General features: G+C 35.9%; 1 protein-coding gene across 1 annotated transcript in view; it reads left to right on the plus strand.

Moving 5' to 3' along the window:
- The first annotated feature begins 2605 nt into the window (after positions 1-2605).
- The window catches only part of LOC110372525 (sialoadhesin), an 83572-nt gene continuing 68820 nt past the window's right edge, over positions 2606-17357 (plus strand). The window contains exon 1 of the mRNA XM_064039716.1: positions 2606-2708. Within this exon, the coding sequence (XP_063895786.1) occupies positions 2606-2708 (103 nt within the window). The remainder of the gene's footprint in view (positions 2709-17357) is intronic.

Below are 17357 nucleotides of genomic sequence, written 5' to 3' on the forward strand. Positions count from 1 at the left end.
GAAACCACGGAAAACCGACACTATGGAAAAATAGGTTCCAAGAAAAGTAGCACAAATAAAAAACACAATAACCCACGCACTTGAAACAGAGACTAACGTTAATATTATTATGTGTTCATATGGCTTTATTCTGAGAATGTGCCCCTACAAGACAATCTTAAGGCCGTGATAGACAGCCGACGACTGTGTTACAATATCGCGGATTTATTTGTTTATTGTGTTTGCAAAACTCTTTCTATGAAAAACCTTGAGTTACCGTAGCATTTTTTCTTAAAATAATAAACTGTTGTTGAAACCGCGAGACAATATTTATGACTGTAAAATTGTTTACGAATAAAAATAGTCCAAGAAAATAAACATTCGTCCTTCGATGCTATAGTCTCACTAAGGATCTTTTCACATGCATGCGGTTTTCACACGGTCACGGCTGCTGATCAGAAAGTCATCGGCCGTGCCATGTAAAAGCTCTCTATGTGGCCGTATACATGTGAATAGGACCTACGTCTTTCTAGTCGAGTAGACGAGCATTGTGTACTCATTGCGGAACCTCAACAATGAGCTCAGTTCTACACAATTTTGATTTAACCAATCCGTGTAATTCGTGGAAACACACCTTAAGCTCCCACAATATATTCTCAGTAACATAACAAAGTACGTAACCAAAACAACGCCACTGTAATGATATGTTAATACCGCGCTATATATCTGCCCCCACTTGCCGACTCAGGTACTAAACTAAAATCTTCCAACTCACAAACTTATAAAGACGTTTTGCTGCCGACAGCTAACCTCAGTGGCGGATTAACCCTATAAGCACAACAAGCACGTGCTTGGGGCCCCTGTTCTCCAGGGGCCTCCATCCTCTGCTGGCGTTTCATTTTATACCTACATTTTATCGAGATTCATCCACAATATATCCGAAATCACAAGGCGCGAGCAGTTCGGGAGTGACCCTTCATACACCCCCGCCTCTAAATTTGATTGGTCGCAGTGCTGTTGATTGTTGTACGATCGCAGTGATTTTTTTTTTTCAATTGTGCAGTTGTTATACAATTTTTTTTCGGCTTCTACTCATCGTTGGGCAAAGAATTAATAGGCAACGATAGCGTTCCGAAGTCGCTATCGTACAGTCGTTGGGAAGCTCACGCTGTAACTACGAGTGCAATATAACAAACATATCCGAAAATTTTGGATGCTTTAGATCAGTGGTCCTGGTGGTGGTGGGCTGGTGGTGCCTGGAGGCATTCCAAGTGGTCCGCGGACCACCGGTTAAGTCCGCGGACGTTGTTATCGATCTTACGTTATCCATCTTACTTGTCCAACAGAAAGAAATTAAGGTTTGAAATGTAGCCCTTTTACGAAATTTTAGTTCTGAGTCTTAAAACATAATCAAGATTTCCCGCTCGCTTCGCTCGCGTTTTCAAAACTATATGTCCTCGTTTTACATTTGTCAACAAATTAAAAGTTAAGTACGTTTGGGCTACATTGTACGTAATTTTGGTTCTGAGTCTATAATAAAAATAATTAAAATTTCGCGCTCGCTTCGCTCGCGTATTCAGAAACTATGTGCCTTCGTTTTTGCATTTGTCAACAAACAAAAAATTAAGTACGTTTGGGATAAATTTTACCTCCGTACGAGTCCGAAAAAAATTTCGCGCTCGCTTCGCTCGCGCATTTGAAACTACATGTGCATCACGCTCGCTTCGCTCGGTCAATTTCTTCAACCTTCTATTTCCATTTAAGTAATAGGGGGTCTACACAGGCTCTGTGCTTAGGGCCTCGGATACTCTTAATCCGCCACTGGCTAACCTCAGATATTTGTGACCCAATTTTAACGAAACTACGACCCAAGTGTTTTATTATATTCCTAAAACTTTCAACACTTTATTGTCCGCTATGGTTACTCTCGAATTGTATTACCATAAAACCAATATTTATGTGGCTGCGTAGGTACTCGTTAATTTATAGCTTAGGTCACATTTTATTATAATTACCAACCGCGATCAGAGCGCTATAAAAAATATTCAACGAAAATACACATCGCTACTTTATTCAATGTACAAAGGGTTGAAAATGGCTCGCGTCGGCGTTTTGAAACGTTCAACCTTCTTCGTAGATCACTGGCAGGCTGACCGATTACCCGCCATTTTCTCGATCGAATTTCAAATTTGCATGGTCAACTAGAATTGTATACAGTTTTCAAAATTGGAATGAAAATATTTTTTGCCGCGATTGTTCCCGCTGCCCTATCGGTTTTCGATCAGTGTTGCCCGCGGCGCTGAGACGCACGCACGCTGCTCCACGCGTTGCGAGCTCGCTGTCAAAGCGCGATTTGTTTACTGTCGTACAACACGTGTCGTGTCTTCAATTTAACTTATAACTAATGCTAAATCCAACAAATTAACATAAAAGTTATTACCACATTTTTATTTGAAGAGAAAAGTGAGTTTTAATTAAAAAGAAGATCAACAAGTTTTCCATGGATTAAACGCTGTACTTTATTTGAATTTAAATTAAAACAGACTTGAGAAGAAAATGTTGCTGGGAATTAAATAAGTTTTTGTTTAGTGTTGGTATAGTGACGATGGGATCGAGTTGTGTTAGTATGTCAGTGTGTGGAGTGTTGTGGCTGGTACTCATGGTGCTGGCAGACAGGATCCATGGCTACGTGGAGACTGAGGAGTTTATCAGTGACCTGGACAAGCCAAGTAAGTGCATTATTTTACCATATCACATGCAAAGCTGTGTAAGGTCGCTGAAGTTTATGTTTTTTTTCTAAATAATATAATGAAAAAATCTTGAAAAAAATATCATAAACTTTGCCATCCACATATATTATATCTTTGTATGTAATTTATTTTACAAAAGAACAATTTTATTTCGTCCCTTTATTTATAATTTTCAGGCAACTAATTCGCTGTACAATAGGTATGGCGAGTAATATTGTGTTGTTGTGATAGCAAGGCGCTAATTAGTACTTGTTAAGCTCTTAATTAGCGCTTTCAGGTGCACCAGCTCAGTTAGATTCTATGTTTGTTATTATTGTTCTTGCCTTACTTCTACAACTGTGGAAAATTATTTAATTTAATTATTTTTTTGTTTGTTAAATGTCTGATATAATTATTAATTTGCTGAAAATTACGTTTCAATACACGGAAATTGTTTGGTGTAATTTGATATAAAATGATATGTTAGACAATAGAATTTAATGTAAGCTTATTACCCAGTTCTAAACACATAATTGCTTAAATAATAAGACCATTATTAAATTAATAATATGGTCAAAAGTTTTGTATATGTGTGTGTGTGTGTCATCATTTTAATGTGACAGAATTAAGTGAAGTACTTATCTGGTAAAACCGATGTATTTGATTAATCTGAAAGCCTTTACAAAAACCTGTAAACACGGAATATTCAATACACAAAAGCCCTTACGATTGATAATTTTTCATTAATATATGATTCATTTACAGTATTTATTGGACGGTTATTGCGAAGGTTTAATTAAATAAAATTCGTACAAATGGAAACGAATGAAGCTACCTACTCGTACTCGATATGGATTCCCATCGTTACGTTTGAATTTATTTATATCAATTTCATGAAATCTGCTAACCGGCTTTATGGTTTCTGACTACAGTTTTAAAATGGTGTTCGTTCTTGTATATCCAGATTTTACCATGAAATATAAATTTGGTGAGCAGTTGAATATTCTGTTTGGGAATTCCTGTATGAATTCGGTATAGAATTTCAAGGCAGTCAGGATTAAAGTGGACTCAGAATGTTTTTTGGCGCCGAAGTCATTGCATGCACTTTATTTAAAGTAGGAACGAGGTCAGAGGATTGTGTTTTTATGAGATTTTCCAGATAATTTTATGTACCTAGTTAGTTTAATTATATAGATCACCCTACTAATAGGATAAATATGAACGATTGTTATAATGTACATTTGTATGTATGCTATGTTTGATATCCTTTCGCGCTAAAACTACTCGATTGAATATTAAATGAGAATGATATACAGGCTACTTTATATCCATAAGCAGGAAGTAGTTCCTTAGAAACGTGGGTGCAACGGCGGGCGTAAGCTAGTGACAAAACAAACTGACTTCCACATTTATAATATTACCTACTAAAGATTGGAAGGAAAGCGATAAGTTAAAGGCTCATAGAGTTAAGGCGAAAGCAGTGGGTTGGTCACATCTGTCAGCCAGACAAGTGTGTGGGATGCTCTCCATCAAGATGGAGTATCGATCCGGGAATAGATGTAGGAAGTTGGATGAGGGAAGCAAGGAGAGATATATTTTAGAAGTTGGTCTACCTAACTAATAATATCAACTATATTATATCTATATTATACAAAGACACAAACAAAACCATCCCTTCTAATATTATAAATGCGATAGTAACTCTGTCTGTCTGTAAGCTTTCACGTCTAAGCCTAAGAGATAGAGCTGCCTTGAGAAAGAACATAGGATAGTTTTTATTCCGAACTTTTGACGGGTTCTCTTAAAAACGCGATATAACCGAAGTTGACGCGGGCGAAGACGCGTAAGGTAGTTAGTACTCTGTATTATACAGTTGTGTCTCAAAGGCTCCGAACCTTCTGAACAGGTTTGCAAAATTATTTCACTTTTCGAAAGCTTTTGCTGGGTGGGAAGCAGTTTCCGCGGGATGCAAATGAAACCGTGGGAAACAGCTAGTGTAGCATATTTGTATAGGCTAATGATGATGATTAACTAGTTTTTTGCCTTAAAAGGCTAATTTAAATTAGCAAAAGTAGGATTGACTGTTCTGACGAAATTAATAGTTAACTGACGCCTCTGCATACGTGATATTGGGATACTTATTATTCCGAAAATATTTACCTAGAAAAAGATGATTTATTTACCAACTTGGAAACTGTACGTCACGCCTTAAAATATTAAATAACACAATTAGTGAGAAATACGTTATTCTCGCAATATGTTACGTACTTAATTAAGCAGCTCAAGCAAATTTAACTGGAGAGGCTCTTAGCAATGATACATTAATTCGGTGTTAGCTACTCTAGTATGATATATTGGCGAGAGTGGTAATACCTGCTCCTACTCCCACGGGTAATGAACGAACCTTCGTTTGGTGACTTCTTCGTTCGTATTTCACCTTTTATTTTCTTTAATTAATCTTCAAAAATGTTAAATTAAAATGAAGCTAGGTAAGAATTTTTGTGTTGTTTTTTTTTTTCTGTTGAGTGGTTTACTGGGTCATTATAATTATTGTAGATGAAATAATTGTGTCAAAATAAAAAAAATTGTTCGATGTTAATTTTCTGAGAGAACTTGAAAGTGAACACGTACAGACAGACACGTACTAGACCACTTTGGTATTAGTAATATTAATTTGATGAATGTTGATACAATCTTACGCCTGAACGTGTTGCGATGGTATCGACACCTGTGCTAAACCAGCCAATCACGAAGCTACTACGTCTGTGGGTGTATCAATCACTGTAGATATGTATTTTAAACACACACATATATACAGTTGCTGCTACGAGTGGCGTAGCAAAGTGCTACGCGTTTTACGTAGCGATACTACGTACTACGTTGTAGCATTTTATATAAGCTACGTCCGATTGGTTTTGAAAATTCGCACACTATGAGTTCCGTGTACAGTGGTACAAAATTATAAAGTTGAAGAACCTAAGGGTTTGTTGGTTCGCTTTAGCGTGCTAATCAGGAAATGCTGGTATTAGTCGACACTTTCTAGGTAAAGCGTAAGCCATTATATATAAAACACACGCAAAATTTACAAAGAAAAGTCGAACATATTTGCCAACACCAAACAGAAAATCCAATAAAATACAATAATATAAACGCAGTATAGCATACACAGTTTGCATAAACTTTTGTAAATATAGGTCAAGATTAACAATCTCCTTACTGGAACCGCTCTGAGTAGAAAGCTTATATGTATTTACATAGCAAGCTAGCTTCGCACTGGGGTTTCAGGCAAACTGAAAGCGAGTGCATATATTATTATCTGAATTTTATCTGCGACCACAAATCGTTTCCTGTGGCAAACCTTATCTGACGACAGTGCTGTGAAATAGCTGCACTTTGGTTGCAAGAACTCGGGTCTCGGTTCTGATATTTTAAGACTACAAGGAAGTATTTCGAACGTCATTCTTTCGGCTCAAAAGTTCAAAGTTTTGAGGTCTTTTATAGTCGTGTTATTGATTGATTTATTTTAGATATTACTGTTTTAGTACAGAAGTAAAGTTTTTTGTACAAACATTAATTATTATACTCAACACTTATTGTGTCAAGGTTTGCATTGACTATAGTGTAGAGTGTTAGATTGCAGAATTTCATAAAAAAAGCAATTGAAGAAATAACATTTCTTGACTTCTTTCAGTGAATTTTCATAGAATTTCATAACCCACGATTTTAAACCCGATAACATACATTTCCTGCAGACATTTGAGGCGAAAATTCTTCGATACGTACAAATGCATCGGTGCATAGCGCCCGAACGTGTCGGTTATGTATCTCAAACTCTGTGTTCCATGCGATACAAAGACGCGAGATTTAATACATAATAAATATTCGTAAATATGTATGCTATGTTTTATAGTCTACATTTTATGTTTTCTTGCGGTTTTATACGCGTCCTGCGGGAACTAGGTATCGACTTTATGTTTCCGGATATAAAGTATCTTGTCTTTTTGCAAAGGTCAAACTGCTTCCTTGTGTGAACTTTAATCAGTTCAGTAGTTTACGCATAGAACGTGACAAATAGACAGATTTTGACCACCAAAGCAGGACGTAGAAGTTTTTAAAAATTAACTAAGGAACAATGAGTAACGAAACTTTTCCTTGCTCCATGAAAAATGCGTGATTTTAAAAGCTTCCGAAATAATTGATTAGCTATGTGAATGTACCTTAGAACTTGGTAAGTCAGGTAGAATTAAAAATCAAGTCGTCAATTAATCGAAGTAAGTAATATCGATTAGTTTATTTTAAGATGTGTAATGTGAGAGCGTTCTTTGTTCCATAGGTTATTGACTAGCTAGAAAGGGCAACACGTATTAAGATGTAGAATACAATGGAGATGACCTTTGACCCCGAGAATTAAGGCTTCACTTATTTTTCCTGACTGGTTATGCAGAAGGTATACTGAATGATATATAGAAGGTTACGAATGATGTAACGTCAGATCTGGAGTATAGAAGAAGAAGATGTGGTGGGGCGACCACAGCAAAAATGTGTGAGGACAGAGGATGACGATAATCTAGATTGAGCTGCCTATATTAGGAGATATTATGTCAATTTGATATAAGGGTACATACGTGATTAAAGACTACCCATATGAGACATTCAGTGACTGACTAGATAGGGAAACGAACTCATAAATCATGTAAGATTTTAAAAATAATTGCTTATCCTCATTTTTCAAATGATCAAAACGAGTACTGATGAATAAACTTACCATATATACGAGTAATTTAATCTAAAAAAAGTCTGTTCAATAATAATAAATTCCGATTGGTTGTTCGAGCTTACTGAAGATTGAGTTCATTGACCGGCAGATTTGATTATGCCTTTTTTTGTTACCCTTATTAAACTGAAGTTATAGAATGTATGTATATAAAGAAAAATGATTGTTTTGATGTGGAAATGGTTGGCTAAATCTTGAAAAAAAAAAATGCTTTGAACAGCTTTGTCTTATTTTCTTTAATTACATTATTTGTCAAGTTGAACAAAACCTACTTAAAGCTAGAATACGTTATAAAAATAATGATTCTAAAGACATACACTATATAACGAAACTAACAAGACGTGAACGTTTGAGGTCAATCTGAAAAACCTTCACAAACCACTGAGGTATGCCTTTATAATTGTGAACGATACTCGTCCTTATATAAAAACTTTTGATCATCAGCTGACACTAATACGTCCTAAGTTATGATGCTAAAAACAAAATAAAAGTGTTGGGATAAAATAATTTACAATACTATCAACACCATTTACCTTCATACTCCATTTCCATTCAAACTAACTTCATACCTATTTAGATTTTCTATACACAAAACCCCGCCCAAATAATAGTCGATTATATTCAGTGCCTAACATATGAAATTCAGGATATTTACCCAATGAACTATGCATAAGAGCTGGTTACAACCGTGCCAAGATTCTCGTATCGTTTCAACTAATCGATTTTTATTCGGCGATTAGTCGACTTCTCGACCACATTATTTCGGTAACGAGAGCCTTAATCGATACAGCTCTCGAGTTAGCCTATCTAGACTTTAATTACGGAGCTATTATGTTAATTAATTTGATTAAATGTGTTTATAACGATGTAACAGCAGGGTAGGGAACGTGTAAGAGATTCTCTTCTTGACATTAATAAAATGGTTTGGTAACTTGTCACGTAGGTAATAATGTATTTACAGATGGTATCATTCTGGACACACAAACATAAAAGATTATAATAAATTCTGTATGGAACCGAATTAAACGGACTTTCAATTTATTTCATTAAACGAAACCTATGAAAGAGTCATAATTTATGTTTGCTTTCAGTAATACATTATTGCAATAATAAATCATTACATTGATATGATTAATATTTGTGGTATTATTTTACTGTCATTGACGCCAAAAAAACATTAAATAAATCCAAATAAAAAACTAGGTAATAGTTCAAAATCACTAACACCCAAACAGAACTACATATAGGTAAGTTAACTACACCTTGTATAGACAGCCTATAATATCTATGCCATTAAAGCATTTACTGAATTTCCGGATCGAACCCACTACCATTAGCACAATACTGCGGTGCTGTGGTTCGTCAATCAGGTCAGGTTATATGGTTACCGGTTAGTTCAACAATATTATTTGTATCCCTAAACTCTATAGGCCTATATGTATGTAACGTGGTTCCAATTCACGAGCGAAACGATTTGTTACCATGGTTGCTAAGAATACGGAAGGATGTTAAATTGAATAATTGAAAGATGTACTCGCGAGGGAAAAAAGTTTAACTTGAAATCAAGTAGACATGTTTTATTAATTGCGTCTCAGAACCATTAGCTTTCAATAAGATTGTACTTCATCTGTTGAAGGTTATGTTGGCAAAGAATAGACAGACACACATCACACGTCATTATTACATTATGATTACATTATACTGCTGTTTCCCAAGTTTTCACCTACGTCCCCATACTTCTTGCTCCCTTATAAAATATATCACGGGGAGATAGTGTGGCTTCTTAAACAGTGAAATGTTTCTTAAAACTATACCTACTATATCATACATACAACACACAGTAGTTTTTGAGTTAAACAACAAGTTAAAAAATGTTCTTTATAATATTAGTACCTACCTATACTCGTAGATGCACCCATTATTTTTGTTGAGGTTTACGTGAAACTCGGAAACGAAGAGGATAAGAAAGTCCAGCTATGAAGCATGCTCATCACGTCTCGATCCCGTCCGGAGTATTTCCCGTTACGTATGTTGAGACCTTAAGGTGTATCACACTGCCGCACGGTACGGTGCGCAGAGGAAAGCCACTGTTACCGTGAGATTACGTGTTTTCAGTGTTCAGGTATAAAAACAGTTCAGTATAGTTGAGAGTGTTTGTATCTGGAAGAGTTATCCAATTTAAAAATATTAAAATTTGGCAGTTTGTATTAAGGCCATTTCCAAATACCCTGAGATTTATTTCAGGGTAATAATTGAGTTTAGAGCCTCTACATAAACAATTAAGTTGTACCTTTCAGCGGCCAGATCAATTATTAACATGAAGATAAGTCGATATACGTAATCCTTTTGGAATCAACAACAATCATTAGTTTAGTTAATTGGATGAAACTAAAGCCTATTTTCAATCCACATTGATGAATGGTCACCTTAACTATTTAAGTGATTTATTTATTGAGCTCACGCGATTCTAGTCTTTAAACTACTGAAGATAGGATTCAAAGTTGTTTGCACACATGCGAAGGCTGACAGTGTATCACGTGATCGAGAGTTAAAAGGGGTTAATCAGTTTAAACCCCGTCATGGCTGTTTGTTTGTTGAAATAAAACTCAGTAAGTATTGCAGAATTAATAATGACTGGAATAAGCATTTAAAGTGGGGTAAAGCAAGGTTCTGAATGTATGGATTTCGCCAGCGGGAGGAATACTAATGTTAATACTTCTGCTCGAATATACTGCGGGGTATTACAGCGATACATTCAAGCGCTTCTATGTTCCTTTTTTCTCGTTTTCAAAGCTGCTAATTAGAAGTGTAGACTTTTATAACAGGGGAAGGAAAATATCGAGAGGAAAGTGGCGAGTGCTTTCAATAAATATTTATTAGACTTACCTACAGCAGATACATATTGATGTAATATGCTAGATTTAAAGATTTTAAATGTGAATTATTTTCTCTCTATCGTGTAAAAACGAGGAAGATAGTTTCCCGAAGAAAACATGAATAGTAAATATTTTCTAACAATTTTGTGTCCGAATTCAAAATACCGATTTTCACCATAAATAAGGAACTAAATATAGCCTGGATTATTAGCTACGAAGTTTACCGTGAAACAAAGCAAAGATGATGTATTTACGTTTGAATGCAAAACTCTCGGAGGATCATTACCAGGAAGCTGTATTATCTTGTTACCGGGTGTTTGACCTGACATCCGGGTACTTAATAACTACAAATACAATGTTTTTGGTTCTATTAAGAGTAGATATATAGACAAATATAAACAAGTATCTATTTTATATAGCATTCTGATAACAAAAATAAAATAATATACATTGTGATTCGAAACATATTATTTCATGTTTAATGCATAAGTTTGCAAAAGCCCCGGTTTGTTATAACGCGCTGCCACCGATTCGAATTTTCTCTTCTTCTATTTTCCGTGTGAAGTTTCTCCGAACAGACCCTAATATACCCCATAACCGGCGAGATAACTACTGCAGGAGCTATAAGCCGCGAGTCAGCGACGTACCACAATAAAACGAGCCTGCCAGCCCCATAAATCAGCAATAATCGCTTTACTACGGATCGGACTAGACCTCCAAACCCCCGTAAACCTAATAAAAAAGTATGAAAAGAGACATACAAGCCCGGCTCCGCAGGCTCGCTTTGTGTTCAAAACAGAGGCTTAAGCGATAAAAATACGAGCTAGCCCCAAAATACTTCTGCAGAGCTAATGACGGTAATATATTTCCAGTTTAGCCTAAAATGGACTAAAAATACTGTCGCAAAGCTGGCCGGCGACTCATTGCTCGAAAGTGCTCGGAATCTTATCGCAGAGTTTTACGGTGACTTAAAGATACGTTTAATTCCCAGCTCGGTACGGAAACAATTCTTTAGGAACGAATCCGGAGCCTGTTTAAATCGTGTCGCAGTCCCGGTGGGAATTCGGGAGTGAGATCATTTGGCTGCACGTGCGTGAACATCCCGGGGATGGATGCGACGACGAGGAATTCCGACGATATTCCCTTCAAACGACCGCCGGGTAAACAATCGCAAGCTGGCGTTATTTACTGGTTGTTATATGACCTTGGATAAACGTGCGTGTTTTTTAAATGTCACAGCACTCAAAGGAAATTTTAAGAAAATATCTTTTGACGAGAGGAATTTTTGATATTACTTAATTTTGAAGACTTACAAAAGTAGACAGGCCGCCTACGTTGGCTAGAAATTTTCCGATAAAATTAGTTTGATGAGCCCATCAACGTAGTCGTGACTTTTTATTAGTGGTGGTAGTTCATTACGATTAGTGCCATAAAATCCAGGATGGTAGTTCTTACGAGACGTATCACTGGACAATCAAGGGTAGATAACACAGATCAAGAAACACGTTTTCGTAAAAACATAAAATGAAAGTATCTACTTCTGTACTTGAAATTGCCGAGTACGATAGCTGCTTCAAATGAAAAGGAGGAAATCTTAATAGTTATAGTAATGGTTGAAATTCTGCCTCATCCTTTTGACGTGGATCAAGCCGAAACTATAAGCTGCTTTTATAATTTATCAAATAAACGACTAACGCTTTACTCTTCTCCGTGATGAACGCAAGACAATAGAATAACCATAAGAAAACTAAATTTAAAAGCTTCACAAGAAAGAAAATGCCAGATAAAAACTAGATGAATGTAGATCCAAACATTCTATCAGCGCTATCTAAATCTTTAGGAGTCCGCCTTCCAAATGAACCTTGAAAATGACTGATTGGAATAAATAAAGGTCCAAAAAGTACCGGAGTGTTTTTAACTTACTTAAGAATTTGAATTTTGGAGCTCCTCCTTAGTTTATCGAAGCAAATATCAAGTTTTTCTTCAAGGATCTCCGAATGTTATGTGAGTTTACTTAACGTTATTTGAGCATGAGTCAATACTTTTCTCTTTGACATGTATAGCGAATTTTCAAGCGTACCTAACTTGCTGCCTAATGACATTATTTCAGGAGTTTTCAGTAGAGATTAGGAGTTTCTTACATAAGGCTGTTTACCGCGCTAAGCTTAAAACATTAGTTTGGACAAAGCCGTGATATATTTCACGTAGGTTGGGACAGATAAGCATTCCTCGAGTGGTCTACATTGCAATACTGGACGCATGCCAGTTGCGCCATCGAATTCAGGGGAGTGGCTAGAGGTCCAGTTTATACGATCTCTCGAAGTCTTGCCAGGTTATTGGCCAATCGATTTGCAATGTATTACATTTTTTCCTTCTTAAGATTTTATTAGTGCAACTTCTTTCCGCCTTAATCTTCTTGCTTTTGACTTTGCTGTTTTTCAAACTATCTATTGGATGCTCATGTAAAGAATGCTACAAAGATTATCTAGATCAAAAAGTATGTTTATAAGTTACTAAAGCGGCTTAAACGTGACTTATATTTGATCTACAGTAAGCTTAAAGAAAATGATGTTCTACCTTCCAAAAAGATTTTCTTTATTTAACCTTTTCCAACCGTTATCTGTATATAATTCCAATAAATATTATAGTTTCGTCGCAATAAGCCGCTGGCTTTTTTGTGAATTCACGACGGCACAGGATCAGAAACCGCTAACCTATCGTAATCCCACTAACATTATACACTGTTCAAGTTTGGAGATTTGTGACTTTGGATTTATGTCATTTAACTTAACTTTAGATAATAACTGTCGCAGCCAATTACTTGGCAAGTAATTTATTAATTTAAGGGTTGATATCATTCATTCCCTATTTTACAAGCTTCACGAACACAGTTCCTTTGTTCCGTTACTTGAACCGTCTCTAAAAACAAGTCATCTACATAGAAACTAGGTTCACGTAGGTAGCTATTAACGTCCACAGGTCATAGAGAGCGGTTAAGCCGTATAAATCAGGTGAGTTGGAGACCGATGGTATCAACCTCACCGCACACAAGTATGGGGTATCGGAACAGTAGCATCGTACTATCTGTATCGAGTGGGATCGTAAACTACCGTCGTCGGGACCTGTGCGGCTATATATTAGATCTCAATGTGTGATAGGGCGTAATGGGGAGAAAAAATATATTTAATGGCTTGTGTACACAATGGTTGGCACTTCCAGTTTGTGTGGGAATGGATCTAATTGATGAATGTTGAGGTTTGGTGTTTCTATTTCGTCATTGTAAAGGTGTGTGTGATACTTCTATAATTTCACAGATGCCCTATATATCTAGTTTTATTTGATACTGTTTGCTAGCAGTATGCTTTGTGGCCATTATTTTAAAGCACAACTTAGATCTTATTTAGTTTGGAAGATTGTATCAGATAGAACCAACCAGATTATTTTGTAATTGCGAAAAAATATTCACCGTAAAATTTTTTGGAACTTTTGCTTGCTTTTGAAGTCCAGCTTTATGCCATAATATTTTAGATTGCATTCGAAAGTTATACAGAGACTGTGAACAAAAATTCGCGACATTTTTGATAAGCTCGCTCTGTGGGGATTTCGTTCAATTATATTTTGTAATTATTTCAGAATTGTGCTACACGTAAAACACTAGAATATTTATGAAAGGTAATGCAAACTTCAAAACATTTTAAAATAGGTACAGATTTTTTTAGATTATTTAAACTAAAAGTTGATGAAATATAGATTTTTGAAATTAAACTTATGAAAACGAGGTTTTATTAATAATCATATAACGATTGTTACAATTGAATGATTGTTTGAAAATAAAATAATATTTGCCAAAATTAAAACAAAAAGTTAAGTAAAAAGGAAAATAGATTTATGCAAAGAAGATATAGACGCACACGAGCAAAAAGCGATCGTGAAATATTGGAGTCTATTAAAGTTGGACCCCGGAGTAAATTTAAGGTCAGCCCGGTGTAACTAAACGGAGAGAAGCAAAAATATTGGTCCACGGCTCGACCCTCGACCCTTGAATTTGCCCACCCAAACGATTAATAAATCAAATAAGTAGATTCGCAATCGAAAGGTTAACCAATACTATCTTAAGTCGTATTTTTAAAGTGAATAAAACTATTTGCCAAACATATTTCCTTATGTAATTGAACGCAAATAACAATCTTGCAAACATTTCACATTGAAACTTACGGCCAGACATTTGAAATCTGCAAGTTTTCGCCGATATTTCAAACTAGTTGCAGGTTTCACGAATATTTTCCCTGTAAACTAACAATTCAATCTCGTACAATCTCGACGAGTACAATGATTTCTTCTGTCTTGTGGATGCAAAAACAGAGTACACCCGTCCAATTGAGAGGATTGGACAGTTCACTAACAACTAGAATAATTGTACGACGCAAGAATCGATCCATGTAACAAAAAGCCGAAGCCTCATCGAGCACGTTAATCGATTGCCCAAAAACGTTTCTACAATAACTGTCCCGTAAACCATGAAAGGTACACTTGACTTCTAAAAAAGTCTAACAAATTCCCTCTTACCCTTTACATAGGTATATGCACGTTTATCAGATTATCCTCAAAAATATGTCGGTCCGGCAACTTGGCGAATTTTTGCTGCGACTAACCAAACACCTGCTTAACTTATAGAGGGCGACCCTTCAGGATTTTTTGTCCCCTCCCCGTGAGTTAGGCGCTTATACTTTGAACGTCGCTTAGGGATTGCTGTAATCTCAAGCTTTTTGTTTCAGTTTGTAACTTGCTTATGGATGTATTATGCGCGTATTTAATGGCATGTGATAGTTTAGTGGATGTTTTACGAGTTTTTTCGCTACATAAGCTTTTTAGGGTCTTCATTTTATGTTGCGATCAATTGAGCACTAGTCAAGGTCGTCGATAAAGCGACTGAGTAAAATATTGCTATTTGATGTCGTACAACAAATAGCTACATCAAGAGTTTTCCTGCAACAAATTCAAAGCACAATTCAATTGTTAAACGACTCTCAGAATCAGTTTGTGGACTCGTTGTTAAAAAAAGAAGAGATGTACTTACCTCGAGTTCGGATTGTAACTTTCTTCTTTGCGAAGAAAAACTTGGGAAAATCACTAACAAGGCAAGCTTGTCCCGGTGGAAACCTTACAAAGCAATTGTATGCGTTTGGATTAAAGATTGTATAAGTTGCTAATAGAATCAGGTATTATACTGCTTCGTGTTCTTGCACAGGGCTGGCTTACTTGTAATTGATTTATATTGAAGGTTTATTTCTTGAAATATTTACCTTAACATGTTATGAAATCGTCCATATAATTTCTGTTTTTCTATCAAGATGTCGCAATATTTGTTTTCCGAGCCCCTTCTACTGATATCAATTGGTGTACTTGTGTACTCAAAAGATAATAAATACTATCTGTTTTCATTCGAAATAATATCGGAGAGATTCTTTACTGGAACAGTTTTGGTAAACTAATTTCGCATTCATGTTTCTTTTAGTTCATGCACATGTTATGACACTATCAACTTCAGATTCGTGTAAAAGCACAGAGCACTCACTACTTTCTGAGAAAACATATTTTTACTCCACACAAAGAAAAAAAAAACATCTCATTTACAATTTAAAAACATTGCTATAGTTTCTCTATTCTTGTTTGTTCATCATCTGCAAAGTTTACACGGACAGTCTTCAAACAATTTAAACGTCTTTCTTAATTACGAGATACATTGTACACAATACCGTTGTAGATAAAAACAAACTTTCATAGTGACAAATAGCTATCTCTTCATAATTCAAATGTCACGACCATTTTATACCGAAAACTTTATAAATGATTGTTCACCCGAATAATATGTAAATGGGGGTGTAATATGGAGGGAAAAGTGAGGAGCAAAAAGGTAGTCATAATATCTATTGTAATCCCTGCGGGGTGCAAACAGAGGTGTCGGGGTTGCTATCGCTAAATATCACGGTAACGTTTTGTATTCACAAAAGTTTTGCAAACATTTTATTGTGGATACGTGATATGTACACGTCGGTGTCGAAACATACGGGTGTTGCTTCTGTGCGGGGAACTTGAAACGCGTGACTGACAGTTGAGATATTTTTTTGAAATTGTTTGTTAAAATGCCTAATACCTAAGGTGGGCACCTTGGTTCTACGATATATGTATAAAATGTGGCAACACATTACGAGGTTAATTCGTTAAGAGGCTTTTATGGTCTGATTTCCAATAAGTCATGATTTTTATAAGTCCTTTACTGAAGTTTGTGGTTTTACAGTTCAAAACGGTATTCTACTCGCTACTTGCAAGCTACGATTTGAAAATTAAACCGAGCAGTAGTTACGTACTCCGACCGCAAGATTAATGTGTGCAAAGCCTTAATACGCATTAAATTAAAGTAGTGTCTTCTTTTTCTGCTTTTCCTAATTAGGTGGCCTGTATCCCAGTTCAGAGTACATTCTCAGAGAATTAGGGATTTTAAATCCAACTCATTAATTCACTAATTAGGCTAGTAAAACCGTTTGAAGGTAGAGGAACTTTACTACTTGGAGCGTCGATTTCATTTCTTCTGTGAAAGTCGTTAGGTATCTATTTAAAGTGTTTTATGAATGGCGAGAATAGATTAACCACTTATTGGCAAGTGATAAAATGATCGGTAAATAGATCAAAGTGTGTTTTATTCTAGAATGCAGCTAATCCCAAAGTTAGACTGTTTAATTTTTACAATGAACCAAGAGACTTTCGCACTATATTAAGACATAAATTCCTCAATAACTTCAAAAATATCTACCCAATACAGAAACGCCTATAATTTTTCATGCACAAGGATGGTACAGTGAGTGAACCTTTTGTCACGACTCTCCGTCGCGGTGCGTAAGTAGCAAATTATGACGTATCCTCAATTTGTCACGAGCGTCACTATGCGGCTCGCCCCGTGAGTTATGGCGAGAATCGAAATGTTCCACTATTTTGAGTAGA

This window comes from Helicoverpa armigera, chromosome 20 (assembly GCF_030705265.1).
Source record: "Helicoverpa armigera isolate CAAS_96S chromosome 20, ASM3070526v1, whole genome shotgun sequence".
NCBI lineage: Eukaryota > Metazoa > Arthropoda > Insecta > Lepidoptera > Noctuidae > Helicoverpa > Helicoverpa armigera.